The sequence below is a fragment of the Bos mutus genome, chromosome 22 (assembly GCF_027580195.1).
Source record: "Bos mutus isolate GX-2022 chromosome 22, NWIPB_WYAK_1.1, whole genome shotgun sequence".
NCBI classification, from domain to species: domain Eukaryota; kingdom Metazoa; phylum Chordata; class Mammalia; order Artiodactyla; family Bovidae; genus Bos; species Bos mutus.
In genome coordinates, this window is record NC_091638.1 from 1,197,650 (window position 1) to 1,225,449 (window position 27,800).

General features: G+C 45.4%; 1 protein-coding gene across 8 annotated transcripts; it reads right to left on the reverse strand.

Annotated features, from left to right (window-relative positions):
- Positions 1–651: 651 nt before the first annotated feature.
- Positions 652–26,063, reverse strand: UBE2D4 (ubiquitin conjugating enzyme E2 D4). Of its 8 annotated transcripts, XM_070360058.1 has the most exons (11): positions 25,834–25,850; positions 24,045–24,108; positions 23,773–23,959; positions 16,660–16,723; positions 12,862–12,893; positions 12,695–12,772; positions 9,393–9,498; positions 7,606–7,699; positions 6,083–6,124; positions 5,179–5,209; positions 652–2,918 (listed from the first exon to the last, which is right to left on the reverse strand). In XM_070360058.1, the coding sequence occupies exons 3-10, from the start codon at positions 23,818–23,820 to the stop codon at positions 5,182–5,184; spliced, it is 492 nt and encodes a 163-aa protein (XP_070216159.1). In that variant the 5' UTR covers positions 23,821–23,959; positions 24,045–24,108; positions 25,834–25,850; the 3' UTR covers positions 652–2,918; positions 5,179–5,181. The 8 variants fall into 8 exon arrangements, 6 of the variants coding, with proteins under 6 accessions (XP_070216159.1, XP_070216160.1, XP_070216156.1 ...); XM_070360059.1 differs by lacking the exon at positions 23,773–23,959 and having other exon boundaries at positions 25,834–25,882; XR_011462007.1 differs by lacking the exons at positions 23,773–23,959; positions 24,045–24,108 and having other exon boundaries at positions 652–2,345; positions 7,562–7,699; positions 25,834–26,063.
- Positions 26,064–27,800: the final 1,737 nt, after the last annotated feature.

Genomic DNA, 27,800 nt, shown 5'->3' on the forward strand with positions numbered 1-27,800 from the left:
TTCCAATGAATATTCAGGACTGATTTCCTTTAGGATTGACTGGTTTGATCTCTTTGCTGTCCAAGGGACTCTCAAGAGTCTTCTCCAACACCACAGTTCAAAAGCATCAATTCTTCGGCTCTCAGCTTTCTGTCCGACTCTCACATCCATACATGACTACTGGAAAAATCACAGCTTTGACTATATGGACCTTTGTTGGCAAAGTAACATTTCTGCTTTTTAATATGCTGAGTTGTCATAGCTTTTATCCAAGGGGCAAATGTCTTTTAATTTCATGGCTGCGGTCACCATCTACAGTATACCCAGTTTTGTCCAACTCTTTGTGATCTGTTCTTTCCTGATTGTTAATAAACTTCCTTGCAACAGGTAAGACCTTAGATTCTTCTTTGCATCCTTACCAAGAGGCCCATAGGAGAAAGGGTCTTGACACTCTCCTTCTGCTGACAGTTCATAGTGTTCTCACATAGCAAAAGGGACCAAGAAGCTCTCTGGGGCACCTCTTTTATAAGCACACTAATGCCATTCATGAGGGCTCCACTGCTGTGACCTAATCACCTCCTAAAGGCCCCACCCCCCAATATCATTACCTTGAGGGTTAAGATTTCAACACAGGAATTTTGAGGGTACATAATAATTGACACCACAACAATCGGTAGAAAATAATAGGTTTTTATTCAAAGTCTTCATCCACAGAAGTGTCAATTAGCAAGAAAATAATTTTCTTAAAAACCACCAGGATTACATCTCTATGCTCCAGCCACACATGGCCATATTACTACAGAAAGGGGGAAAAGAAATCATTGGTTTTCCTGCCCTAAAAAGAAAACTTATTTATGCTGCATGGTAAGTAGAATCCAGTAAGCAAATACTTCACATCTTGAGAGATTAAAAACAAAACAAAAAAAAACCCCAAACCTTTCTAGTTGAATCCCTGTTATGATTTAAACAGAGGGTAAGCAGTCAAGGGTAGAAAGGTGGGAAGGCTGCAATCCTGAGCTTGATCTGTGACTCAGGCCTGCAGGTAGGGAATGGCCAATGTGGTCTGCTTGTCATTTAAGGCTTGGCTATGAGGGGCTGCCACAAGTCAGTATGTGGTGTCTCACAGAAAGGGCAAAACTGCCTCCTTCAGGAGAAGCAGTGCTCTTTCCTGCCATCCTAACCCTTTACAGAGAGGGCACACTTGCTGCTCACATAGCTCTTGCTGTGAGGGCTTCTAGCTTCTCAAGTCTTACTGAAGCCTTGACCTCAAAGACCTGGAGACATGTGTGCATCAGCCAAGCTCCCTGCTGTAGACAGATGGGCTCACAGCAAGGAGTCAGCAGAAATTTTAGGTTCAAAGGGAACAGAAGGTACAGGTGATGGGGATTTTGCAGTTTAACTACAACTCTGCCAACATTTGAAACCCAAAGATGTTGACAGGTTATTGTTAGTTCCTCCTGTTCCAGGATGGTGTCCTGAGCTTGCTTCTGGTCACATGGCATGTGGGATCATAGTTTCCCGACTACGGATTGAACCTGTGACCCTTACAGTGGAAGCACAGACTGCTAACCACTGGACCACCAGGTTATTCCTACTGCTGGATATTTGACACAGAAAGAAGAACTAGCCAAGTTCCCTCAGATGGGTAGTTAGCCTTTCAACCCTTGCCTCTGCCACCCCCAACTTTACAGCCCATGCCTCCATCTACATCCTTATTTCTGCAGCTGGTAGATCATTTTGCCCATTGAGCATGCCTGGCCTTCTAGGGCCCTGGCCAGGTCATTATTGCTCCTGGGAACAAGATTTGAGATGAGGCTGGGCCCAGGCCTAATGTCATTTTGTTCCTTTCTTCATGTGGATGGAGGGACAGATGTAGCTCTGTGCCCGTGTCCTTGCCCCTACAAAGCCCCTGGCCCAGTGATGTGCTTGTTTCCCTGGGAGTCTATGGTGCAAAATGGTTTTACACACCAGCTTATATGAACTATGCCATCCACTTAATATGAAAATTGCTGTTCATCCTGCACTCCTCTGCCTTCAGTGATTCTCCAGAAAGGTGAGCCCTGTGCCACCAAGAAGGTAACAGGGCCCCAATTTCAGAAGGGCCATGTGTGGGAGTGTTGCCAGGTTGCTGAGTGAGGTCCCAGAATGTGCTGTGCTTGTTGGGGAACACAGTCCTTTGCCTGTAGGACCCTCCTTCCTATCCATCCATCAGGTCCTACCCTAGTTTCAGCTCCGTCCTGAGGCCTGTGTAGTTCCAGTGAACTCCCAGAAAGCAACCACATTTTCTTTGTATAATTCTTTTCCTTTCCCCTCCTCTTCACACCTTGCACTTGGCAAGTGCTCATTCATTGCTTGGATAAAGCCACCTAAAGTCAATAGAAAGTAATGACTAGCCAGTGGTGATGGACATGCCCCGTGACTAGCCCCTTGAGCTACTGTGGTGGCTGGTGGTGGTGGGGTGGGCAGCATGGGTGAGATGCAGGCTCTGTGAGGGCAATTCTGTCATTACCTCCTAAAGTGGAGCCCAGTCAAGCCTGTGCACCCAGAGGTAAGCTCTGTTGCAGGGAGCTGGACAGCTCAAGTGGGCCTATCTGAAGGTAAGGATTAGGAGCCTGGGAGAAGTGCGGTGGAGATGGGGTAATATGGAGATGTGACAGTTTTTAGGAAAATCAAGAAACCACTATTTGGTTTGAGAGAGGTTGTGCAGATTTTCTGTGGCTTTTAGTTTTGTTTTTAATAAAATCCCTCTGCCAACAGAAAAGAAACCCCAATGGTGGTCATGATGAGGCCAGAAGACTGGCTGGGAAGATCACCAGGCCTGAGGGAGCCAGTGTGCATGCCTGCCTGCATGGCACCAGGCTGCTGTTGTGAGGGTGCTGGTGAGATAGGTTGGGGCCTGGGTCCCTTTACTGGAGTGCTGGCACCTGGACAAACAGCTCCTTGAGCAACAGAACACAAAGAAACTATAAGGGACTAAAAATAACTTGATGAATGCACAGTTGGGGTCAATTCTGACTAATACAAAAAGACCAAAACCCAACTGTCATTTCTGAGGTACGGGGAGCACATAGCACCGCCATGTGGGCTGGCAGACCACCCAAGCCACCCTTCCAACCTGACCCACTGGTCCACCCCACCCTCAACCTCATTTAAGGGACCAGCTTGCCCTGCCACCTGCAGGGGTCAAGCAAGGGCACCGGTTCACTTGTTCTTACTCCCCACTGCTGCAGTGTGAGTTCCAGTAAAGCCTTGCCTAAATTTCTTGTCTGATCTCTTATCAGTTTCTATTGATTAGAGTCCAAGGACTCAGGTTGGTAACACTGGTAAGCCATCCTCTTTCTCAGACTAGCTTTCATGGCTAGATCTAATCCTCATTCAACCAGTGCTGCCAGGGAGGAAGCATGTGTCACAGTGAGAAGAGCTGGAGGAACAGAGGCACAGAAGAGGGGGTAGGCGAGGGCAAAGGGACAGGTGGCCCGTGCTGCTCCCAAGGCTTTCTCTGCCTCTACTAGAACAGGCCTTCCGGCCAGGAGCTCTGTTGATCAGTCTCACAAGCACCTCTTTATCACTTTAGGATACTTTGTCCTGAATTTGAGAGACAGAAACCTGCCCATCCTTGAGCCTCTGTGGTCAGGTGGTGTGGGATCCCATGGTGCTGACACATGGGTCAGCTGTGAGCTGCCAGGCCCATTGGACATGGGTGTTCTGGTGTTTTAATCCCTTGTCGGGAGATTTTGACCCTTTGCTATATTCTTGGAACTCTTGGGTCTTCCTGTAGTCTGCCAAAGGATCAAGATCACAGCTCCATCCAGCAAACTGAGACACTATTGGCCACAGTTAAGTCATTTGTTCCTGTTGGATTAATTGCTTAAGATCATGCAATTCCCTGCTATCTCTGGCCCATGGAGAAAACACAGTATCACTGCACAGTTAGATTTTTAGATCTGCTGTTAAGTTACTGACCTGGGACTCACCTTGGAAACATGATATCTACACCTGTGTGATAACTGGGAGCTGCCTGCACACAATGCATTTTAAAATAAGGGTTTCAACTTAAGATGCCTGTCCTTCAGGCTGACCTGAGCCCTGGAAGGCTTGAAAAGCAAGTTTCTCAGGGGTACGGAGTCCAAGGAACTTGCCAGGGACAGGCCTGCAGAACATCACTGTGCTGGCCTGTCTATCACTTGGCCTGGCACAAGTAAAGGGCTGTCCAAGTACGGAGTGCAAATCAAGCAAAGGGTGAATCGTAATTCATAGTGGGGATCCCAAAGGATAATTTTACTTTTTCTACTGCATTATCTCCAACAGAGATAGCAGGCTTGGGAAAATTTTAACTAGACAGAGAAAATTCATGAGCTTCTGGGGAGTCAAACCTATTATGCTTGAAAGGCTGAAAATGACACCCTCCAACTCAACACCAACTTGGGCCTGGATATTCTTCTGACTTGTCTCTGAAATTTGAATCTGTCCCACCTTCCCATACTTTGTTATATTTGGTTCAAGGAGCATTATGGCCACTGTCTGAAATGGCAGAGTTGTGTGATGGCAGTGTTCCCAGGGGACACCTGAAGTTTATCATTTTGTTTAAGTAAAGACCCAAGGGGTAGCAAAGAGAGAAAAAATTAACAGGGCAAATCCTCACCATGGTACAAATCAGGGAATGGGTCCCATGGAACACAGAAAGCAGCCCTGTAACTGAGGATCCTAAATGCGGGCCCCCGTAAAGTAAATGCAGACCAGGCTCAGACTGCTGTCTGCTTTGCTAAGGAAGTGGTGGTGACTAATCCCAGTGAAGCTGTGCTACAACTTCAGAGTTTCTGGAGCAGGTCAGGCTCACATGGTCAGCCCAGGTGCAAGGTCTGCAGGCCTCCTTCCAAACTCCACAGACCTGGCCATCTGGTTGAAGAATTTTAGTGTTTCTCCACTTCCTGGTCCTACTTACCCAAACATTATTCTCATAGGGCTGTTCTGGGAGTGGACTAGCTTTGAAAACCACTTAGAAAAGACTAGGCCAAATTGGATGTTTAGAGATGTGAAGTCCCTCAATTTTCCTCCTCTCTTTGGAGGTTCAATTAGAATAATCCCTTTACTACCCTTCTCCTCACTAACCTAATCTCAAACCTCTGAACTCTAAAGGCAGCTCTTGAAATGTGTTACATCAGAAACTTAAGAGAGGAGGCCAGTTACCCGATGGGCTACCTGTTAAAAGTTTCCGTATCTTCTGTTCTGCCTGGAAAAAAAAAGAGACTTAAATGTCAGTTATCATTTAGGGTTATGAGTACATTACATTTTTATTTACATTTAACAGTTCCCCTCTCTCCCTGTGTTGTGTTCAGTGAATGGCTCACACTTTGACTTTATGTAGGCTCAGAGTGGGAGGAGGTAGGGGTGGTGAAAATCTCATCAGATAGAAAAGCATAACCCCAATCTTTTCAGGTTTCATAATTTTGTTCTTGCTTCTAAAAGGACAGTCATCTCTCATGGCATGTTATGTGCTTTATATCCTGACTTTCTATTTACAGCTTCTTGGTGTGGGAGGAGAGTGCCAGCACGTGGCACTGCCGAGGAAGACTGGTGGGAGCTGTGGGGCAAGGCCTCCACTTCCCAGTGACACTGTTTCCAATTCCCAGAACTCCTGGGATGAGGTGAGAGTCCTCAGGATGTGGTTTGTGGCAGACACGATGTGAGGAAAGCCTGCCCGCTCCTCCCTGGGCACTGAGTTCTAAAAGACAAAGAGCACGTGGTAAGGGGCCAGACTGGGGCCCCTGTGTGGCGCCATGGTAAGCGATGCCGCCTAAAGTGAGGCCAGGCAGGGGAGGCACACAGGTCCCCCGAACAGGTGAGCAGTGAGTTGGGGTGGAGGGACCGATTCCAATGTAGCCAGGAAGGCTGCAGATCACAACAGTGACTACTGATCTGGCACCAGAGACATGACGTTGTCAAAACCATGATGGCTGAGAGTGGTACCAACATGCTGTGGTTGGAGAAAGTGGGTAATCAGCATTTGTTTGCAGAAGAGATGACGCTCTGTGAGTGGCTCAGCCAACAGCTCAGCTCAGCTTCTCTTGGACAATGTCTCCTGTAAAACCTCTGAGGCACTTACATAGCATATTTCTGTGTCCATTCTCTTGCTAGTCTGTTGTACCTGGAAGAAAAAAGCAGAGGAAGTGACACCCTAATTCATAAAGGTCACTTCGTTTCAACGCGCAGTAGAGAAAAGAACTGATACAGGAGAAATGCTGTTGCTTCTCATCAAATGCCTAAGACGGATGAATGAATGAAGTAGACCACCTGGAGCAGGAACATGTCATTCACGGCCACAATCCCGAGCTTGGTGAGTCCTAGTAGTTCTTCACAACGATCTGCTGTGGAATATTTAAGAGCATAATAGACCTCCTCCCTCCCTCTCTCTTGTCTTTCAACATGGATGCATTTGGATCAGGAAGAGATACACAGAGGTCAGCTTGGGACAGTCCCTCGTATCCAGCACATGGGCTCCATGAATCTGGCCACCAGAGTGTGAGTCAGTGCCACCACTGGCAGCCACAGAGCAGGTTTGGTGCCCATTGAGAATATGTGCATTTATCCACATTACTGTAATGAAACCTGGTGCCATGACACTGTAAGAGAGCTATGTAACCAGAGGAGACAGTGAAGAGAATCACTTCTAGTATATCTAAAATATATCATAATAAGTGTTGAAATAAATACAAATTAAGATCTCGTCAATTAAAAATCACTTTTTCATACAGGAGAATTGAAATGAGGGAAATAATGAGCTCTATAAAGGTTTCAAGAAATATATGCTGGAAATAGCACATTCCATTCCAATCTCTTTAAATAGAAGAGAAACAATGAACTAAAAGACCTACTGGAGAGTTCTTTTAAAAGCCAGCAACTCCACCCTCTGCACCCTGCTCCTGCCCAGAGCTGCTCACAGGGCTGCCACTGCTGATGCCTGGGGCCCTGCCATGTCTGGCTCTTTCTCACAGTGCTGTCAACGCTCAGAGGTTTTCACACAATGTACCTGCCCCAGCAGCCACAGACATCTGCTCAGGCTACAGTGCACACAGTTGTGTCTGGCCACATGAGTCAGAATTCTACAGTTATGAGTCTGGTAATCAGAGTTAGCAGTGAGGGTCTGTCAATAAATCAGGAACACACTGCTTACTTCTTAGCCTCATCTAGCAAACTGAGCACAGCAGTGTTTCCCACCTCAATCAGCCTTGGCCTCACCCTGGGCATATCTGAGCAGACACCCCATTATCTTGTGATAAAATCCTTGTATTTTAATCCAGAATTTTCTTGCTGTCAGATTCTTCTGAGTCCATTGTTGGCTGACCACTGATATTATTGGCCTCAAGGGCAGGTTTGGCAATAATATTTTAGGATTCAGTAATGGCAGCTAATGAGCTATAACAGGAGGGAAAACTGCTTTTATCTTCTTCTCCCTCCTCAGAGTCAAAGGATATGTTAGTGAGAGAGGCAGGAGTCTCAGCCCAGCTCAGAATGGGCAGGATGATGTCCATGGGAAAACCTTGTTGGCCTGGAAGCACCAGCTTAGGGTATTTCTGGGAGCTACCTGGAGCAGCTGGGGCCCAAAGGCAATCCAAAGAAGACACATACTTCTCTCTATCAGCCTTGTAGGTATGGGCTATTTCTGGCACGAGAGGGTCATCAGGGTTGGGGTCGCAGAGCAGAGAACAGATGGATAAGAGAACTGGAAAGAAAAGAAACAATGAGTCAACTGCAGTCACAAGGCTCCCAGGTCACCCCAGGTCCAGTGAGCCCCTCAACTTGAACTCTCTGTTGACAGAGCAATTATTTTCTCTTCAACATCCCATCAAAATGATTCTGATACCCCAAGAGTCATGAATGTATTTACTTTGTCCATCTACCAGGTGAACAGCAACTGTACCCTGTGGTGTCCCACCTACATCTGCTCTAGGGCACGTCTGGCCTCCCTTTCCTGATCTCAGAAGTTCTTTGGCTCCGTGCCATGTATCTTTGTTGTTTGGTCCCAGGGGCCCTGTTCACTATTAAAGAAACCAGAACTCAGAAGATTCTGGTGACCTGTCCAAGGTTACAGACTTGGAACACCCACCAAATGGGTAAAAACAAGATTCAGAATCAGGTCTGTGTGACTGCCAAGCAAACGCGCACTGCCCTACACTCTCAGTTCTGCTCTGGACCTGTGAGGACACTCCCACCAGGGCTGTGGTTGGAGGCTGAGGAAGCGGTGCTGCTGGGATTGTTAGGGTCTAGGCTAAATGCATTGTCAATCCTAGATTTGCTCTGGAACCCTCTGTACCACCCCAAACAAGTATCATCCTTGCCTCAGTGAATCTATCCAAGCCTTGACCACAGTTAAACTATGGTAAACCAGGTACACTATGATTGAGGGATGATTTGTCTTTTTAAAGCTATTCAACTCTCCTGCTGTTCTGAGCTCAAAGGATGTGTCATGAGAGGGCTAATTTCTTCCTTCCTTCCACATTCAAGTGCCTACTCCTGGCCATTCTGATTTCCTCTCCCTACTTTCTTAGAGAGTGTCCTGACCCCCCACATCCAAAGGCATGCTAGGCAGTGGGGTGAGGATTCAGCTCAGAGAGGAGCAGGCCCCCAGTGTGGAGTTGTCTCCTGGAGGCCTGAGTACTGGAGTCAGCTCTGCCTCCACGGCATCTGCACCAGCACATGGGAGTGGGCAGCTTTCCCTGTAGATTTACCACCCAGTCTCAAAGAGCCTGCTCCGGTCAGCTGTCCTGGTGCCTTGTAGCCCACCCCCTGCTGCTAAAGCTCTGCCACCTGCACTGCCTCACACTCCACTCGGTTTGTTGGGCTCTGGTACCCCGGCTGCTTTTTTTACCACCTTACTCACTCCACTGACAGGTAACTCACACCTTCTTTGTTCAAGTCTCAGTATTCATACAACCATGTTCAGTCTGTCTTAGTTGGGAAGGAATATCTGCATCCTTTAAGCCCAGTTTAGACTGGTTTCTTCACCCTCGCGCAGAGCGCAGGCCCTGTGTCCTCTTCACTCAGGGCTGGTTCACAATCCATGTTGCATAAATGAATAAATGAGAGAATGGAAGAGGCAATGTAATATTTACTATTTGCCTTTTTTATTTTTAGATCAAAAGTATAAATAGGATCAATATTTTCTTTTGCACCCGTGCAACAGTCTGGCTGGAGCACCCTGCTGCAACAGATCCAGGGGGACACGGTGGGGGTGGGGAAAGCACCACTTCGGCCTCCTCCCCTCCAGCTGTGACCACGGGCTAGGACTGTGGCTGCTTCCCCGGAGCCTGAATTTGCTCTCAGGAGTGTGGGGGTAGAAACACAGCTGTGACAGAGACGGGCATGAGACAGGCACTCACAGCATCAGAACCTAGTGTACACATCTACCTTTTTACCTTTTGACACAGTCAGTGCTGGAGACCACTGGGACCGCAGGATGTCAAGGCAGATGCTGCCGTTGCTGTTGATGTTGGGATGATAAATTTTGGTTGTGAAAACAACCTGCAGAGATGAGAGACCTCAAGTCAGACAGACCACAGGGACATTCTAGATTGTTTATCTGTCTGGAAAATGAACCAAGTAAGGTGGAAATGACCACTACTGGGATATACCTGGCCCTGCACAATCCTGGGTGAGCTGGGCATTATTCCAAACCAGAATGGGATACAGGAGGGTGCACCTGGAGGAGAAGTTCCCCAACCCATTCCCTGCTGGGCTCTTGAACTAGACGCGGGGACTGACACCATCTCTCCCAGAATAGTGTGCTCTGAGGGCTAACAAGAAGAGCAATGGCCAGGACTCAGAAGTCTTCTTGAATAATGGAGTTCTTAAGCCAGATGATGAATACGTAGGCATCCATTATATGATTATCTACAATACTTTACATGCCTGAAATGGTTTATAATAAAACAGGATTTTTTTTTTGTTGGTTTCATTTTAAAACAACTCACTTCAGAATATGAGGAGAAGGAAGGCTGTGTATGTGAGGCTCAGCATCTGTTACCAAATGACTTTTTCCAGGAAGGGTTTCCCTGGTGGCTCAAAGGGTAAAGAATCTGCCTGGAATGCAGGAGACTTCCTGACAGTCCCTGGGAGGGAAGATCCAGTATACCCACTGTAGTAGTCTTGCCTGGAGAATCCCATGGACAGAGGAGTCTGGCAGGCTACAGTCCATGGACTGTATAGAGTTGGACATGACTGAGCGACTAACACTTTCACTTTTTTCCAGGAAGCATCAAACTTCCAAAGTGACTCAGGCACTAAATATTTGCCTTATTCTTTATTATCTCCTGTAGAGAAGATCATGCAACCTTGCCAGATTCCCCCCATAGACCCAGAAAATTCTTGCCCAAACAGCAATCTTATTTTATCTTGTTCTCCTGTGGAAAGGAGATTTTTAAAAAGACAGAAACTCTTCTATTGTAGAAGACACAACATTTTGGCACACAACTCTCCTTGTTACAGTAAATCCAACTCACAGGGCTGACTTCAGTTTCTAATAATAGGCGCTGCTTTTACTTTGTCCTTGGGCAATCAGGAATCCTGAAAATGCCCAACAGACATACAGGATTATATCCTATCTGTTTATTTTTAAAAATATCAGCAGCAACTTACACACGAATGAAGGGTATAAGATGCTACTTTACAAGACACTGCAGCAAATCTCAACAGGGAAATGGGAGAGTGGGGTAGATTCAAGACCATGAAACATGCTTTTTCAACCAAACCCCTGAAATAACAGTTATACTTAAAAGAGGTATTTTACTATCTGTCCCCCTGTGCCCAGCACAACCCAGTCTTCTTCGTTAAAAGCTGGCAAAGTCTCCAGAATCTTAACCACATTTAACTCTGATTTAAAATATGGAGGCACCAATGGCATCTGGTGGCAATGACCAAGAAGAGCTGTGGGCTGGGAAGCCCAGAGGGGCTTCTTCTCATGGCTTAGATAGAATGTGCACACAGGGGTGAAAGGTCTGACTTTAACTGAGCCATTAAGGTCAACCTCAGGGCAGTAAGACACATCACAAACCCTGAGACAGGGGGCCCTGGCACAGATTCAAGACTTCTGTGTAAGTCTTGCTAAAATGCAAAACCTTAGGTCAATCCTAAGAAAACAGCACACAAACCCCAAATGGGGCGGGGGACTCTGACAATGATCATTACCTCTCAAGAGCATCAAGGTCATGAAAGACCAGAGGAAATGGAGGTTCTGTTACAGACTGTGGAGATGGAGGAGACAAGACAATAAATACAGTGCAGGGTCCTAGAACACGAGGAAAACTGGTAAAAAAGTAAGGCCATCAGTTTAGCTCTGAGCATGTGGCCAACACTGACTTCCTGGATTTATACTTGGACTTCAATAAAGTAAGATGCTGACTTCAGGGAAAGCTTGACAAGGCATATATGGAAAGTCTGTACTATTTTTGCAACCTTTTTCTAGGTCTAAAATTAATTTAAAATAATTAGTTACCAAAAAATAGGATGACACATCTGGCTTCAAGTCCCACCCTCCACTATAAGCCACACCATTTTCAGGAAATGGGAGTGCCCATTCAAAGCCTCAGTTTCCTCATTCACAACCAGAACTGACCATTTTATTTTAAAAATAAGAATTAAAATATATATTGGTATATGAAGCAAAACCCTGGACGAATGTACATTGTCCCTATCCCCTGTCCTCACCCTTGGGGGCTTGAAAGGATAATCGGTAGGGCTATTAGCTGTGATATTCTCTGGGGATAGGTTTATAAATAGACTGATTTCCATCTGTGTATTAGTTAGTTCTCCATATGCTCTAATTTTTAAAATAACCCACTTTTATCAATTTTTCAATCAGAAAGATAAAAATATGTTAAAAATGATACGAATAACATACAATCACTGCTGTGTGACCACATCTGCCTGTGCTGTTGGCTCACCTTGGAACATGCCACCTGCATTGCCATAACAACCAGTCTCTGCCCTACCCAGCCTCTCACCACAGCAGAGCAACTGACTGCACACCGTGGGTCCCCTTGGGGTCATCGTTCCCACCCCCAAAGGCTTGCCCTCCAGTTCCCTGTGACCCTTTCCATGCTCAGGGTGATCCCACCACCACCTGCCCTCACTGTCCTATCCCACTTTCCTGCTCTGCGCTTTTCCTCAGCATGGTGTAGCTCTCATACTAAACTTCTCCCGCACGGGACTATGAATCTCATGAAGGCAGGACTCCTCCAGGTGCAGGAAGGAGGTGACGTGCCAGGGTCCTAGGCCATCATCTCTCCACCTGTGAACATTCAGGGCCATCCTGTGCAATTCAGGATGCTGAGCAGCATTCCTGGCCTCCACTAGATACTAGAAGCAATCCTCTCCTCACCTCCCATCTCAGGCTTTATTACCACAAAAATCTCAGTGTCCCTGGGGCAGGGGCTGAGAAGTCCTGTCCTAGACTAAAAGGGACTCCAGAGAAGGGAGCTGGAGCCTGAGACACATCTTAACTCAGCCACCCGACAAGGAACACCCCTGAAAACATGGCTTCAGTAGGAAGCCCTCACCACGCCAGCCCTTGCTCACATGAAGAGTGAGTCCTGAAAGTCCAGAGTTTAATTCCTGGAAAGCTGTACTCCTGGTGGTGGATAAGGGCCCCTGGGAAAAGCCCCAGGTGCAGCTTTCTGTACCAGTGACTTCATCACACACTGTCCCTGTCCCCTGTCCTCACCTTTGGGGGCTTGAAAGGATAATCGGTAGGGAAGTGGATGGTCAGGAAGAAAACGCCTCCTTGGTAAGGACTGTCATTCTGGAGGATGAGACACCGAAAGCAGATTAGTACAAGTGCAAGAGGCACAACAGGCAAAGCAAGGGCTGTGCTCAGCAGCTGCTACCTACCGGGCCCATGATGGTAGCTTGCCAGTGGAACACTGCAAGACAAAAAAGAGACAGGAAGGTAAGCCTCTCCAGCAAACACGTCTCTCCACCAAAGAGGAGCTGCTCTGTTCAGAGGGTGCTGTTTACACACAAGCCTGCCCTCACTTCTGACACCAACCACTTCTATAAGGGTTTCTGTAATTTAATTGGACTCCAGACTCATGAAAGATTGTTGTGCTCACAGCTCTGATTTATCACAGTGAAAGGCTGAGGTCAATGTCAGCTAAGGAAAGAGCTCATGGGGAAAGTAACAGGCAGAGTCCAAACGTAGACCTTCAACTGTCCTCTTCCCTGGAGTCCTGGCATTGATGTGTGACAACACACAGAATACTGCCTACAGGGATGCTCACCCCTGGCTCAGCGTACAGAGTTTCTACTGGAACTCCATCAGGTTAGCAGGATGGATTAATGGACTATTCACATGGCTGATCTATGTCTCCAGTTCCTCTGGCAATGATCCAAAACCTCCATCTTAAACCAGCTGGCTGGTCTGTCTAGTGTGGCCTGCCCCCACCTAACTCACATTGCTGGTTTGGGTCAAGGCCTTCAGCTAAACAGACAGTCCTATCAGGCAGGGTAGTTTAGAGATTGCCTTCCTGAGGCTAGGGACAAAAGCCAGATATTTTAAGGACAAAATTAAATTCTTTACTATCCAGGTGCCAGTGAACTACAATTCAGTCTTCTCTCTGCACAGAATTAAGCCTTAGGTAGGCTTTAGCCACTTTCCACATTACTTTCATAAACCTCTCTTCTCCTTAGTTCTTCATTATTTACTCTGAAGCCTTCTCCAAAGGGTCTCTTCCAGGAGTCAATCACTGCCTGTGGCCCGGGGCTTCAGTGGCTATTTCCCACCTGTGTCCTCTCACACATCCCCAGGACTAGGTGACAAGCCAAGAGCAGCCCCTCGTGTTCTTCCCTCCCAGGTTCCCACCAACCTGGTGGTCAGGCCACGTCCCTCCTTACAGCGTTAGAGCTTTCTCCTGCTGCACGTCACGCCTGCTGCCCTCTCTGGAGTCAGGCTACTTTTACTGCTGTACACATCCCTAGAAAAGCTACTGTGCGCTCAGCAAGACTGGCCTAGAGCAGGCGGATGACTCAGTTCCAAAGCTCCCAGGACACTGTCCAGTCTTTGTGGAAAGTGCCTATATACCCACCTGGGGGGTGTGCTGAGAACCTCTGAGGGATCTGTTATTCTCTAGGGAATTCTGTCTCATGGATCCATCATGGGTGTGAAATCAGCCCCAATTTTCAGACCTGGTCCTGTACTGGGTTTCCTGCCATCTATTCAAATATCTCACAGACTCTGCCCTTGCCAGAAATTGCCACAGCATGAGGAGGGGAAGGAATAGAAGGGACAAGAGAAGAGGTTTCCCAAGCCCCTACAGGTATCCAAAGATAGTCACAGCAGCCCTTGCCCTTTTTCAAATGTTTCAAGAAATGCTACTGATGGGAACACTTTTATCTACAATGAGGCTGCCTAAGCTAATAAAGTGTCACTTCTTTTTCTTTTGACTGCTTTTATTCCAACTCATACTAATCATTAGCTGGTAAGTATACATTTTCCTAATCATAGTATAGAATGGAATTCCTTATTAAATGTTTTTTGATAATTAATATACAGAGAAGGGGAGGAGTAGATAATATGAGTGGTTCCTTCTGGCAAACAGGTGACCCTTTGGTCCCATTCACTTTAACCTCTGAAGTCTGCTGAGGGGCTGAGCAGAACCCAAAGGCACAGTCAGAACAGAAGGCTCCAAAAGAGACAGGAAGAGAAAGGAAATTGCAGAGGGATGCCGGAAAGGGGCTGTTAACTCACAGGGCAGGCATGAAATGGCCCCAAAAAGTTAGCTAGTTTCCAAGACTGTGCAAACCTCATCAAAACTCAGGTACTGAGTATGGAGAGTGGCTAGACTCTCAGATAAAGATGGCTGCTTCCCAGTACAGGGCTGCAGTGAAGGGTGAGAATGTGTGGTGCAGAGGAAAACCAAGGGGTACCTTTAGAAAGCGGAAGCTGAATCATTACCAGTTCAATCTTCTCAGTAACCCCAGTTTACATTATTTTAAGCAAGAGGTAAGAGGGGGAAATATGTTACTGAGACCTATGACACTTGGAAGGACAGCACATATCAAGTAACAAACCGGTGAAGCCACACTTGTTTATTAACTCTGCATATGCAATGGGAATCATTTCTGTTCTGCTCTAAAGAATTATTTAAACTCTCACATAAAGCTTTTGGAATCCTCCATTTTCAGAAGCTGTCTGCCCACTTTCAGTTCCTCTAAGCATCAGCCCACAGAACATGCAGGAACACACACATATGACTTCTCCCTCACATATGACTACTTCCTCTTTTTTTTTTTTTTCATCTCTGTGAAATTTTTCTTTCTTGCATTTTAACACAGTGAAAGTTTTTAAAAAATGTAGCATATGCCTTCCCTCTGCCTGCACACGAGAGACCCAGGTTTGATCCCTGGGTCGGGAAGATCCTCTGGAGAAGGGAATGGCTACCCACTCCAGTATTCTTGCCTGGAGAATTCCATGGGGTTGCAAAGAGTTGGACACAAAAATGTAGCATAAAATATGTCATTTAAGCCATTTTTAAGTGTCATGTCAGTGGCATTAAGTGCATTCACAATGCAGTGCAACCACCAACATTATCCATTTCTGAAACTTTTCCATCACTCCAAACAGAAATTCTGTACCATGAAATATTTTCCCATTTCTGCCTCCTCTCAGTGTCTATAAACCTCTCTACTCTACTTTCTGTCTCTATATCTGCCTTGTCTAGCTAGATAGTTCATATAAATGGAATCATATAATATCTGTCCTTTTGTTTCTGGTTTATTTTATATGGCATATTTTCAAGATTCATCCATGTTATTGCATGTGTCAGAACTTTATCAATTTTTATTGCTAAATAATATACTATTGTGTACATATGTATACACACACACATATATACCACTTTGCTTATTCATTAATTTGTTAATGAGCATGTAATGGGGGATTGTTAATGGGGGGTTATAAACAATGGTGCAATGAACACTGATATATGAGTTCTGTTTGAGTACCTGTTTTTAATTCTTTGGTGTCCTTGAAGGGCACCACCCCCCTTTTTACACAGTCTCTCCCTCTCCAGCCTATTTTTCCTTCAGATGCAGCTATTAGAGCCTCACAGTAAAGGATGAGCATCCTGGAGCCTAAGATGCTCAGAAAGTAGAGGTGAAATAGGATAGCAGAGTAGATTTGAGATACCCAAGTGTTGGGCGGCATGGCCTACGGCCAGTCGGCTACAGAGGGTGGCAGAGGGCTGCCCACTGCAGCTCCTTCAGTCTCCCCCTGGGAGCAGAAGTGGGAGAAAAGAACTGCCCCTTCCCTTCGCAGAGGCGAGGAGCTAGCCCCATTTCCCACCCTTCACCAACCCTCCAGTTCTACCCCCAAGTGCAACAGCAACAGGTCTTCCATGATTAGCTTCATGACCATTTTTCCAGCAATGCCCCAAGTTTTAGTTGGCTTTCCAGATGGCTTTCTTGTGCCTCAATGGAGGGAAATGTTGATTTCCAGCAACATCTTGACCAGCTGGGCTATGAAGTCAATGCATCTAATGAAAAAGCTACTCACAAGTAAAGGAAGACAAAGCAACAGTAACAACGGTAGGTTTTCTTAAAACAAAAAACAAAAAAAACACTGAGGGATGGATAAATTTGGGGGTCTTAATTGCAAGGCTCATGGGATCTGGAGCCCTGAACAGTACTTACAATCATCTCCCACAGGTCCTGCAGAGCACTGGGCAGGGGGGTCCCTCTGCAAGTCAGTTAATTCCTGGAACACAAAATAGTGAGCTCAGAGCCAGGGTGTGAACTGGGGATACTGCTCTACACCCCACACGTTTTGGCCAGAAGTGCATTCTCCTAGTGGGAGGGGGCTTCCAGACTTCAGGAGGGGGGTGAGCCTGGCTAATGAAAACAAGTGATCTGCAATACCCTTGAAAACAAGGGTCTGCTCATGTCTGTGAAGATATGTGTGAAAAATGTATTACCATATCCAATTAATAAGCTAGAAAATTGAGAGGTAAAGAGGTTGAGTTACTTACCCAAGGTCACAGAGCTGAAAGGGGGCAGGGCCCCAACACCACTCAGGTGGAGAAGGGCAGGGGCTGGGCTTTAGCTCTGAGCTTCTGAACGGAAGCACTTAGCCCAGAGGAAGTGCCTAGTCAAGGACAGGCCTCCTGTATTTCAATCTCTCTGCCCCACTACTGCCCTACTTGCCACTGGTTGTATGGGAGTCCTAAGGCTCCAAGTGGGAGATGAAGGACTTGTGAGCCAGTCTAGCACAGCTATACTATGTACCAATGGGGGAAAACAGGAATCACATTATAACTAGATTCCCTAAATAGGATACAACTTGTGGACATAATCCCCAAAAGTCATCCTAGCCCAGATTAGCCTCAAGGTCTAAGATTTTGGGCAGTGACTTAAAAACTATAGTTTGTATGAACTAGGATGTTTCCTAATACTCCTCACTCTCCCTAGGTTCCAGATCTGGGTAAACTTCTTGTGGTCTCCAGAGGAGTTCCAAAGAGAAGGAAGGCACAAAGAGAGGCACAAGTAATGGTCCATCAGGTTGCAGGGAAACTCCTCAGAGGATGGCAAATCCCAGGGTCTAGGGCATTATGTATGAAGTTTAAACCTGGCTGATCACATTCCTCCTTACCTGAACAATGCTTGAAACTGAGCTCATCTACAAAGAACCTCCTGATCCCACCTTGTAATCTCTGGGCATGCTGATCATTCTAATAATGCCTGCCTCTCTGGCCATTCTGTACTTATCCCACCTACACACAAATACAATTGGCCACAGTGGGAATATTTATATTACAGAAGCCGGCAAGTACCACAAGTCAGGGCCAAGTTTTATCCCAGAGAGTGGTTGGTTTTTAAATACCTACTAGTATACCACTGGTCAGTTCTTAGCTGCTAATGCTTCTCAGTCGCTTCAGTCATGTCCGACTCTGCGACCCCAGAGACGGCAGCCCACCAGGTCCCCCGTCCCTGGGATTCTCCAGGCAAGAACACTGGAGTGGGTTGCCATTTCCTTCTCCAAGGCATGAAAGTGAAAAGTGAAAGTGAAGTCGCTCAGTCGTGTCCGACTCTTAGCGACCCCATGGACTGCAGCCTACCAGGCTCCTCCGTCCATGGGATTTTCCAGGCAAGAGTACTGGAGTGGGCTGCCATTGCCTTCTCTGTCTTAGCTAGTATCTAATGTATCTAAATAGGCTACTCTTTATAAGCACTAAGTACCCAGTGTTACTAGTTGTCGCAATAGAAATGAGCTTGGGGAACAACTAATGTCAGGTGACGGGACCAGAGGACATGATCAGAAATGCAGCATGCCTACAGGAAGCTCCACAGAACAGTCCCTTGCCTGCTTACCTCTACTTTGCGCTTCCACACCTCTACAACCACTCTGTAGGGGACTGTTTATACTCTCTGCAATCCTGTATGAATGAATGAGCTCTGTGATGAGGCCAAGGCAAATCCTGGGGAGATCACATGAGCAACTGGGGGCAGGAAAGCTAGCAGAACTGGCCAATTCCCACCAAGTCACCAGGTTTCTCCATACCTCCAGGCATCTACATGGGCTGTTCCCTGTCCCTAGAAGGCAAATACCTTGTAAAGGGTGTGGTGAATGGTTACTAAGAGTTGATGATTCCTGAAGGCCCAGAAGTGGGTCTCAACTGACAGAGACTCCAACTAGCACCAAGGAGTTTCAAATGCTAACTGGCATTTCAAGGAAGAACAGTGATTTGAAAGAAACTAGTCTACCAATATATTGCATTCCTGTGCTTTCCCAACAGAGGCCAGAAGACCCAGGTCTGAATTCCAGCTTTGTCACTGGGAAAACAACTTTGACCTCTTTGGGCCTCAGTATACATTATCTGTTGAGTTGTAATTACATTTGCCTGCCAACTGGCCAGCACTAATATTTGGCTATAATTTTGTAATGTTTATAATGTATACAAACGTACTTGGTAAAAAATTAAGGATGACACTGTATAGAGGATTCAATTATTAGCACTATAATAAGAAGAATGAGGCATGTATAGAGATACCTAGTACTGTAAGAGTATAGAAGAAACTAATAACACTAATCACACCTTGGAAGAGGAACTGGGTGGCTGGGGACAGGAGTGGATGGGAGAGGTTTCCCTGTAGACTCTTTTGCATTTTTTGCATTTTGAACCATGGGATGGTTCAAATGATAAATGCATAAATATTTCATAAATTGTAAAGGACTAAGCACATTAACATTGCGTAATACTTATTTTTATAAGTAACACTGATGATAAGTGAGTTTTGAAAAGGAAAAAGGTTAAAGTAGAGTGGATTACCAGAGGAAAACAGTGATGCAAACATAGCACACACTCATTTCTCTTACTGTGCTGTACTCAATTCAAGATCTCATTCAATGCAAGACACAATCTTATAGGCAACTAAGAAAGAAAACACACTGGCAATGAAACTAAGACCAAATGCATTCTTTTCTTTCCATTTTTTAATTGGAGTCTTTTATTCTTGCATTGTAAGAATTTTTACATATTCTGGATATATATCCCTTTTCAGATGTTAATATTTGAGAAATACTTTCCTCCATTCTGTGGGTTGTATTATTGCTATCTTTAAATTTTTTTTTTTTTTAAGTATAGTTGATTTACAGTGCTGTGTTAGTTTCAGGTGTACAGCAAAGTGATTCAGTTTTATAATTTTTTTTTCTTTTTCAGATGCTTTTCCATTATAGGTTATTGCAAGATATTGAATATAGTTCCCTGGGTTATACAATAGGTCCTTGTGTATTTTATACTGTGTATCTGTTAAACCCAAACTCCTAACTTATCATCCCCTCTTCCCCTTTGGTAACCATAAGTTTGTTTTCTATGTCTGATTTTTACTTTGTAAATCAATTCATTTTTGTATAATTAAAAAAAAAACTCCACATATAAGTGATATCCTATGAGATTCTTTACACTTAAAATTTTAATTTTAATTTGAAACTAAGCTTTAAGTCAAAGCTATGGTTTTTCCAGTAGTCATGTGTGGATGTGAGAGCTGAGCATGGAAGAATTCATGCTTTTGAAATGTGGTGCTGGATAAGATTCTTGAGAGTCCCTTGAAATACAAGGAGATCAAACCAGTCAATCCTTTAAATCAACCCTGAACTTTCATTGGAAGGACTAATGCTGAAGCTCCAATACTTTGGCTACCTGCTAAGAAGAGCTGACTCACTGGAAAAAATCTTGATGCTGGGAAAGACTGAGGGCAGATGGAGAAAAAGGCAACAGAGGATGATGAGATGGTTGAATAGCACCACTGACTCAATGCACATGAGATTGAGCAACTCCAGGAGACAGTGAAGGACAGGGAAGCCTGGCATGCTACAGTTCATGGGGTTGCAAAGAGGCAGACACAACTTAGTGACTAAACAACAACAACACAAAGCTTACTTGGGCATATGTTTTTATTTTTAAATCATTCATGCATAGCAAAAAAGGAGTGGAAGACAAGTGAAATAAATGAATGGGCTCTCCTCGTTTAGAGTCTATACTAACCCTGGGTCATGGGTATCCTCCCAGTCATCCCCTGTGCATTCCAGGCAATGGTGATGTGGCAATTCTTAAACAGTCCTCCATGAATGTTTCTGGAGTTTTCTTACAGAAAGGCCCACAATACACAATCTTTTGCACAAACTTCAGCAAATACAGGTGAGCCAGCCTCACTGACTAGAGGGTACATGGTATCTTCCTTTCTGTGGTCTATGAAGCATTTGGTTAGCTTGGCATGGAAATAAAGAACTGCAATCCCTTTTCCAGCAACATTTATTCCATTAGTATGAAATTTATTCCCCACTGTTTTGTTTCTGTGCCTGTGTTCACAAAAGCTTTAATCTTCAGCATTAAATCAAAATATCTTTTTGGAGACATTTTTAAAGCAATTAAACTCAACACATCAACAATGCACTTAACCTCAACATACACTGCTGTGACATGGCTTTCACACAATGACAGTCATACTGCCAGTGATTTTAAGCAGCATCCCAATTTCAAAGGTGTGAAAATATAAAAAACTGTTCATCTTAGAGTAGATGTAAATATGGTATTATCTCTACTTTCCTGATTTTGCAAGTTATCTCTAAAGAACAATTAACATTTATAGTCAGATCATTACATCTACCACTGTGGACAAGAATCCCTTAAAAGAAACAGAGTAGCCCTCATAGTCAACAAGAGTCCAAAATGCAGCACCTGGGTGCAATCTCAAAAATGACAGAACGATCTCTGTTTGTTTCCAAGGCAAACCACTCCAAATCTATGCCCCAGTCACTAATGCCAAAGAAGATGAACAGTGCTATGGAGACCTACAAGACTTTCTAGAGCTAACAGCAAAAAAAAAAAGAAAAAAAGACATCCTTTTCATCACAGAGGACTAGAATGCAAAAGTAAGAAGTCAAGAGTAACAGGCAAGTTTGGCCTTGGAGTACAAAATGAAACAGGGCAAAGGCTAACAGAGTTCTGCCAAGAGAACGCATTGGTCATAGCAAACACCCTCTTCCAACAACACAAAAGACGACTCTACACATGGACATCACCAGATGGTCAATACCAAAATCAGATTGATTATATTCTTTGCACCCGAAGATGGAGAAGCTCTATACAGTCAGCAAAAACAAGACTGGGAGCTGACTGTGGCTCAGATCATGAACTCTTTATTGCCAAATTCACACTTAAATTGAAGAAAGTAGGGAAAATCACTAGACCATTCAGGTATGACCTAAATCATATTCCTTATGATTATACAGTGGAAGTGACAGATTCAAGGGATTGGATCTGGTAGACAGAGTGCCTGAAGAACTATGGGCGGAGGTTTGTGACATTGTACAGGAGGCAGTGGTCAAAATCATCCCCAAGAAAAATGCAAAAAGGCAAAATGCTTGTCTGAGGATGCCTTACAAATAGCTGAGAAAAGAAGAGTAGTGAAAGGAAAAGGAAAGATATATTCATCTGAACACAGAGTTTCAAAGAATAGAAAGGAGAGATAAGAAAGCCCTTCTCAGTGATCAGTGCAAAGAAATAGAGGAAAACAATAGAATGGGAAAGACCAGAGATCTCTTCAAGAAAATCAGAGATATCAAGGGAAAATTTCATGCAAAGATGGGCACAATAAAGGACAGAAATGGTATGGACCTAACAGAAGCAGAGGAGCTTAAGAAGAGGTGGCAGAAATACACAGAGAACTATACGCAAAAGATGTTAGAGCCAGATAACCACGATGCTGTGATCACTCACCTAGAGCCAGACATCCTGGAATGTGAAGTCAAGTGGGTCTTAGGAAGCATCACTCTGAACAAAGCTAGTGGGGGTGATGAAATTCCAGCTGAGCTATTTCAAATCCTAAAAGACAATGCTGTTAAAGTGCTGCACTCAATATGTCAGCAAATTTGGAAAACTCAGCAGTGGCCACGGGACTGGAAAAGGTCAGTTTTCATTCCAATCCCTAAGAAAGGCAATGCCAAAGAATGTTCAAACTACCACACAATTGCACTCATCTCACATGCCAGCAAATTAATGCTCAAGGTTCTCCAAGCTAGGCTTCAACAGTACATGAACTGAGAACTTCCAGATGTTCAAGCTGCATTTTTAAAAAGGCAGAGGAACCAGAGATCAAATTGCCAACGTTGGTTCAATCATTGAAAAAGCAAAAGAGTTCCAGCAAAACATCTATTTCTGCTTTATTGACTATGTCAAAGCCTTTGACTGGGTGAAAGTGAAGTTGCTCAGTCATGCCCGACTCTTTGTGACCCCATGGATAGTAGCCTGCACCAAGCTCCTCCGTCCATGGGATTTTCAAGCCAAGAGTACTGGAGTGGGTTGCCATTTCCTTCTCCAGGGAATCTTCCCAACCCAGGGATCAAACCCAGGTCTCTCACATTGTAGACAGACACTTTACTGTCTGAGCCACCAGGGATCACAACAAACTGTGGAACACTCTTAAAAAGATGGGGATACCAGACCACCTTACCTGACTCCTGAGAAATCTGTACGCAGGTTAAGAAGCAACAGTTAGAACCAAACATGGAACAATGGACTGGTTCTGAATTGGGAAAGGAGTACAAGGCTGTATATTGTCACCCTGCTTATTTAACTTACATGCAGAGTACATCATGCAAAATACTGGGCTGCATAAAACGTAAGCTGGAATCAAGATTGCCAGGAGAAAAAAAAAATTTCCAGGAGAAATATCAATAACCTGAGATATGCAGATACCACCACCCTTATGGCAGAAAGTGAAGAAGAACTAAAGAGCCTCTTGATTAAAGGGAATGAGGGGAGTGAAAAAGTTGGCTTAAAGCTCAACATTCAAAAAACAAACATCATGGCATCCAGTCCCATCACTTCATGGCAAATAGATGGGGAAACAATGGAAACAGTGACAGACTTTATTTTCTTGGGCTCCAAAATCACTGTAGATGGTGACTGCAGCCATGAAATTAAAAGAAGCTTGCTCCTTGGAAGAAAAGCTATGACAAACCTAGACAGTATATTTTAAGCCAGCTTTTAACTCTTTCACTTTCATCAAAAGGCTCTTTAGTTTCTCTTCACTTTCTCTTAGTTCTCCTTTTTACAAATCTTATCAGTCTATATGTTCAGACATATAAGTTCAAACCTACACCCTTATCTCCCTCACCTTACTCCCTGCCCTCAAAATGTCTGATTTCCAACACAGGCAATAACACTGCCATCCAATCAGTTATCCATGTTGTGCATCCCCCTCTCTCACTTTCACCACATATTCTTTTTCAAGTTCTGTCGATTGTACCCTTTGCATGTCATCCAAGCACAGTTCCCATCTTGGCATCTGCTCCATGGTTGGTCACTTGGACGACAGCTTTGCTGGACGTTCACGGTGCCCTCAGTTCCCCCTCTGGCCACTCCAGGCTACAGCAGAGCCAGGAGCCTCTTTTCACGACACAGATTTGAGCATATCATTCACCTGTTTCAAAGTCCTAGGATAACAGATGACCTCTTTCAGAGAATAATTTGCTAAACATATTACTTTTAGGAGAGCTGTTTATTAAAAATGAACCTTACCCTTAGCATCCCCTTGATGCTTTTGAATCGTGGTGCTAAAGAAGACTCTTGAGAGTCCCTTGGACTGCAAGGAGATCAAACCAAACCAGTCAGTTCTAAAGGAAATCAACCCTGAATATTCATTGATAGTACTGATGCTGAAGCTGAAGCTCCAATACTTTGGCCACTTGATGTGAAGAGCCAACTCATTGGAAAAGACCCTGATGTTGGGAAAGACTGAAGGCAAAAGGAGAAGGGGACAGCAGAGAATAAGATGGTTAAACAGCATCATTGACTCAATGGACATGAATCTGAGCAAACTCTGGGAGATAGTGGAGGACAGAGGAGCCTGGTGTGCTGCAGTCTGTGGGGATGCAGTCAGACAGCACTTAGCGATTGAATAACATCATACTCTTAAGAGATCCTGCAATCCCACCTCAGGCAATCAAACCTAAGCTCACCATGTTGCTTTTAGTCACCAAGTCACAGCCGACTCTCGGGACCCCATGGACTATATCCCACCAGGCTTCTCTGTTCATGGGATTTTCCAGGCAAGAATATTGGAGTGGGTTGCCATTTCCTTCTCCAGGGGGTCTTCCTAACCCAGGGATCGAACTAGAGTCTCCTGCATTGGCAGACGGATTCTTTACCACTGATTGACCAAACTCACGATACAATGATGCTTATCACAGTATTATTTACTTCTTATAAAATTTAGAATATCAGTGGTCGTTAATTCATACTGAACGCTTGATATATTCCACGCATGTACTAAACATATATCATCTAAGTCTAAAAAAAAAACCAAACCAACTTATAAAAACATGTGGACACGGAGGCTGGAAATGATTAAGTTCTTTGCCTTCTGACATCCATTTCCATGTGTTTATTCACTACAGGTGATGATTAACTAAATTAATGGTCATATACTTTTGGAAAGCTGATGTTAAAAACTACAGTTATGAATACTATTTAACTACATGAAAAATGCCTAGTTTAATGCTATGTGAAAAAGCGGGATGCAAAGTGTAATTTTTTTTTAAGAAAAGGGAAAAGACTGATAGTAGATATACAACGATGTAAACAAATAATATTGCATAACTGAAAATACTTTTTCTTCCTCCTATTGTGCATTTTCCAAATTCTAGTTAATATATTAAATGCCCATAAGCACTCCCAATTACCTACAGGATAAAAAAGTTATCCCAGCACTGCCCCTAATACCCCCACCCTAGTCCTGCCCACCCACTCCCATCCCCTGTTCCAGCGGCACTTAAACCCCAGTCATGCTCTCCCCTCTCCAAGCCCAGCCACGGCATCTCTCCAAGGCCGCGAACTCCCTTATTCCTTTTCTGCACTTGCAGAGTTCGTACTCATCCCCTAGAATCCAGCTCCAGCCTCGACTCCTCTGACCAGCCCTCCAGACACCCCCACAAGGGCATGCCCTTCTTCCTCTGAGGCCAGGCGCTACCTCTCCGCCCAGGCGCCCGGAACACAGCGTCCAAGGTGCAATGAGCCCGCACCTTGCCACAGATGCCGAGATGGGAGGCGGGGAAGGCGTGTGGAACGCTAACCCTCCGTGGCCCCGCCCCGTCCCGCGCGACGCTAACCCCACGTGACGCAGCCCCGCCCCCGCGCGCTGCGCGGTACCCTTTTAAGGCTGCGCGGGCGGCGGTTCCGCCTCCCTTCTGGCAGGTGTTACCGTTCTCTGCTCGGTCTCAGCCGCCGTTCATTTGGCGGCCGTGGCGCCCCCACCCGGGAGTCGACGCTTCGGACTCGCAAGGAGCCCTCAGACGGAAGGACTGCTTACCTTTTGGATCCTCTTCAGCGCCATCTTACCCCCGCTGCAGGGGACGGGGGCGCCTGGCCCGGGGCTGCCAGAGGCGGCCCGCTGCCGGCTCGGCCGCCGCGCAGCGCTGCAAGCTGGGAACGGCCGCTTGCGCGCGTGCGCGCCGCGGGGCACTGTGGGTAGGCGTTCCGCGTGTGGCCGGTACCGGCGCGGGCAAGCATAGCGGGCCTGGCCTGGGCAACCTGTCATGTCGGCTGCTGCCTTTCCTACGCTTTACGTCGCCCCGCCACCTTACCTCTGGGTCGGCGAGGGCCTGGGGAGGCCTGCGGAGACGGGCACTGGTTGGTTTAACACAGGACGTTCCCGGGTCGTGCCCTTTTAGCTTCTGCCTGTATTCCATCTCAGGCTGTCACATATTCCTGTACATAGTGGTTCTTAGTGGTTCTGCTTTGAACTTAAGTCTGTAAGTATTCATACCTTTTCATTTGTTATATGTCAAATATGTTACAGTTCTTTCCATAGAAATACATGTAATAGAGCTTTATATGCAGTGGACCTGGAGGTGTGCATTTTCAGTAATGTTTCAGTCTTTTTTGATGGACGCCCAAGGTTGAGAACCAGGGCCTCAAAAGTGTGCATATCCAAACTTAAACTGTGTCCTTTTCCTCCTTAAAACCTGACAGGCATCTTGGTCAGAGTTTTGGGATTCAGTTCAGTTCAGTAAAGTCGCTCAGTCGTGTCCGACTCTGCGACCCCATGAATCGCAGCACACCAGGCCTCCCTGTCCATCACCAACTCCCGGAGTTCACTTAGTCTCACGTCCGTCGAGTCAGTGATGCCATCCAGCCATCTCATCCTCTGTCGTCCCCTTCTCCTCCTGCCCCCAATCCCTCCCAGCATCAGAGTCTTTTCCAATGAGTCAACTCTTCTCATGAGGTGGCCAAAGTACTGGAGTTTCAGCTTCAGCATCATTCCTTCCATAGAAATCCCAGGGCTGATCTCCTTCAGAATGGACTGGTTGGATCTCCTTGCAGTCCAAGGGACTCTCAAGAGTCTTCTCCAACACCACAGTTCAAAAGCATCAATTCTTCGGTGCTCAGCTTTCTTCACAGTCCAACTCTCACATCCATACATGACCACAGGAAAAACCATAGCCTTGACTAGACGGACCTTTGTTGGCAAAGTAATGTCTCTGCTTTTCAATATGCTATCTAGGTTGGTCATAACTTTCCTTTCAAGGAGTAAGCGTCTTTTAATTTCATGGCTGCAGTCACCATCTGCAGTGATTTTGGAGCCCCCAAAAATAAAGTCTGACACTTTCCACTGTTTCCCCATCTATTTCCTGTGAAATGATGGGACCGGATGCCTTGATCTTCGTTTTCTGAATGTTGAGCTTTAAGCCAACTTTTTCTCTGTCCACTTTCACTTTCATCAAGAGGCTTTTTAGTTCCTCTTCACTTTCTGCCATAAGGGTGGTATCTGCATGTCAGAGATTATTGATATTTCTCCCGGCAATCCTGATTCCAGCCTGTGCTTCTTCCAGTCCAGCGTTTCTCATCATGTACTTTGCATATAAGTTAAATAAGCAGTTTTGGGATTAGGAACAATTAATGTATGTCGTAAAGTCAATTTAATGTGTTGCAGCTCATCTAGGGTGCCAGCAATAAGGCTTGGAGTGGGGCGTGTGTTCCCAGCCAGAGACTGAGGCAGGGTCCTGGCAGTGAGAGCACCAAATCCTAACCACTAGACATGTGGTCAGTGACAAAGGCCCTGGCTCTTTGGCTTTGCAGAGAAGAATTGCCCCAAAGAAGGAAAGTAGTGAAGCAAATAAAGGATTTAATAGGAGGAAAAAGAATACAGGACTTGTGGATAGACACACAGGAAGACTGAGAGTGAGTCGCTGAGTCACACCCTCAGGGTAGTTAGAATTACTTTTATGGGGCATTTCTTCTGGGTTTCCTTTGGCCAATCATTTTGATTCTCCTGTT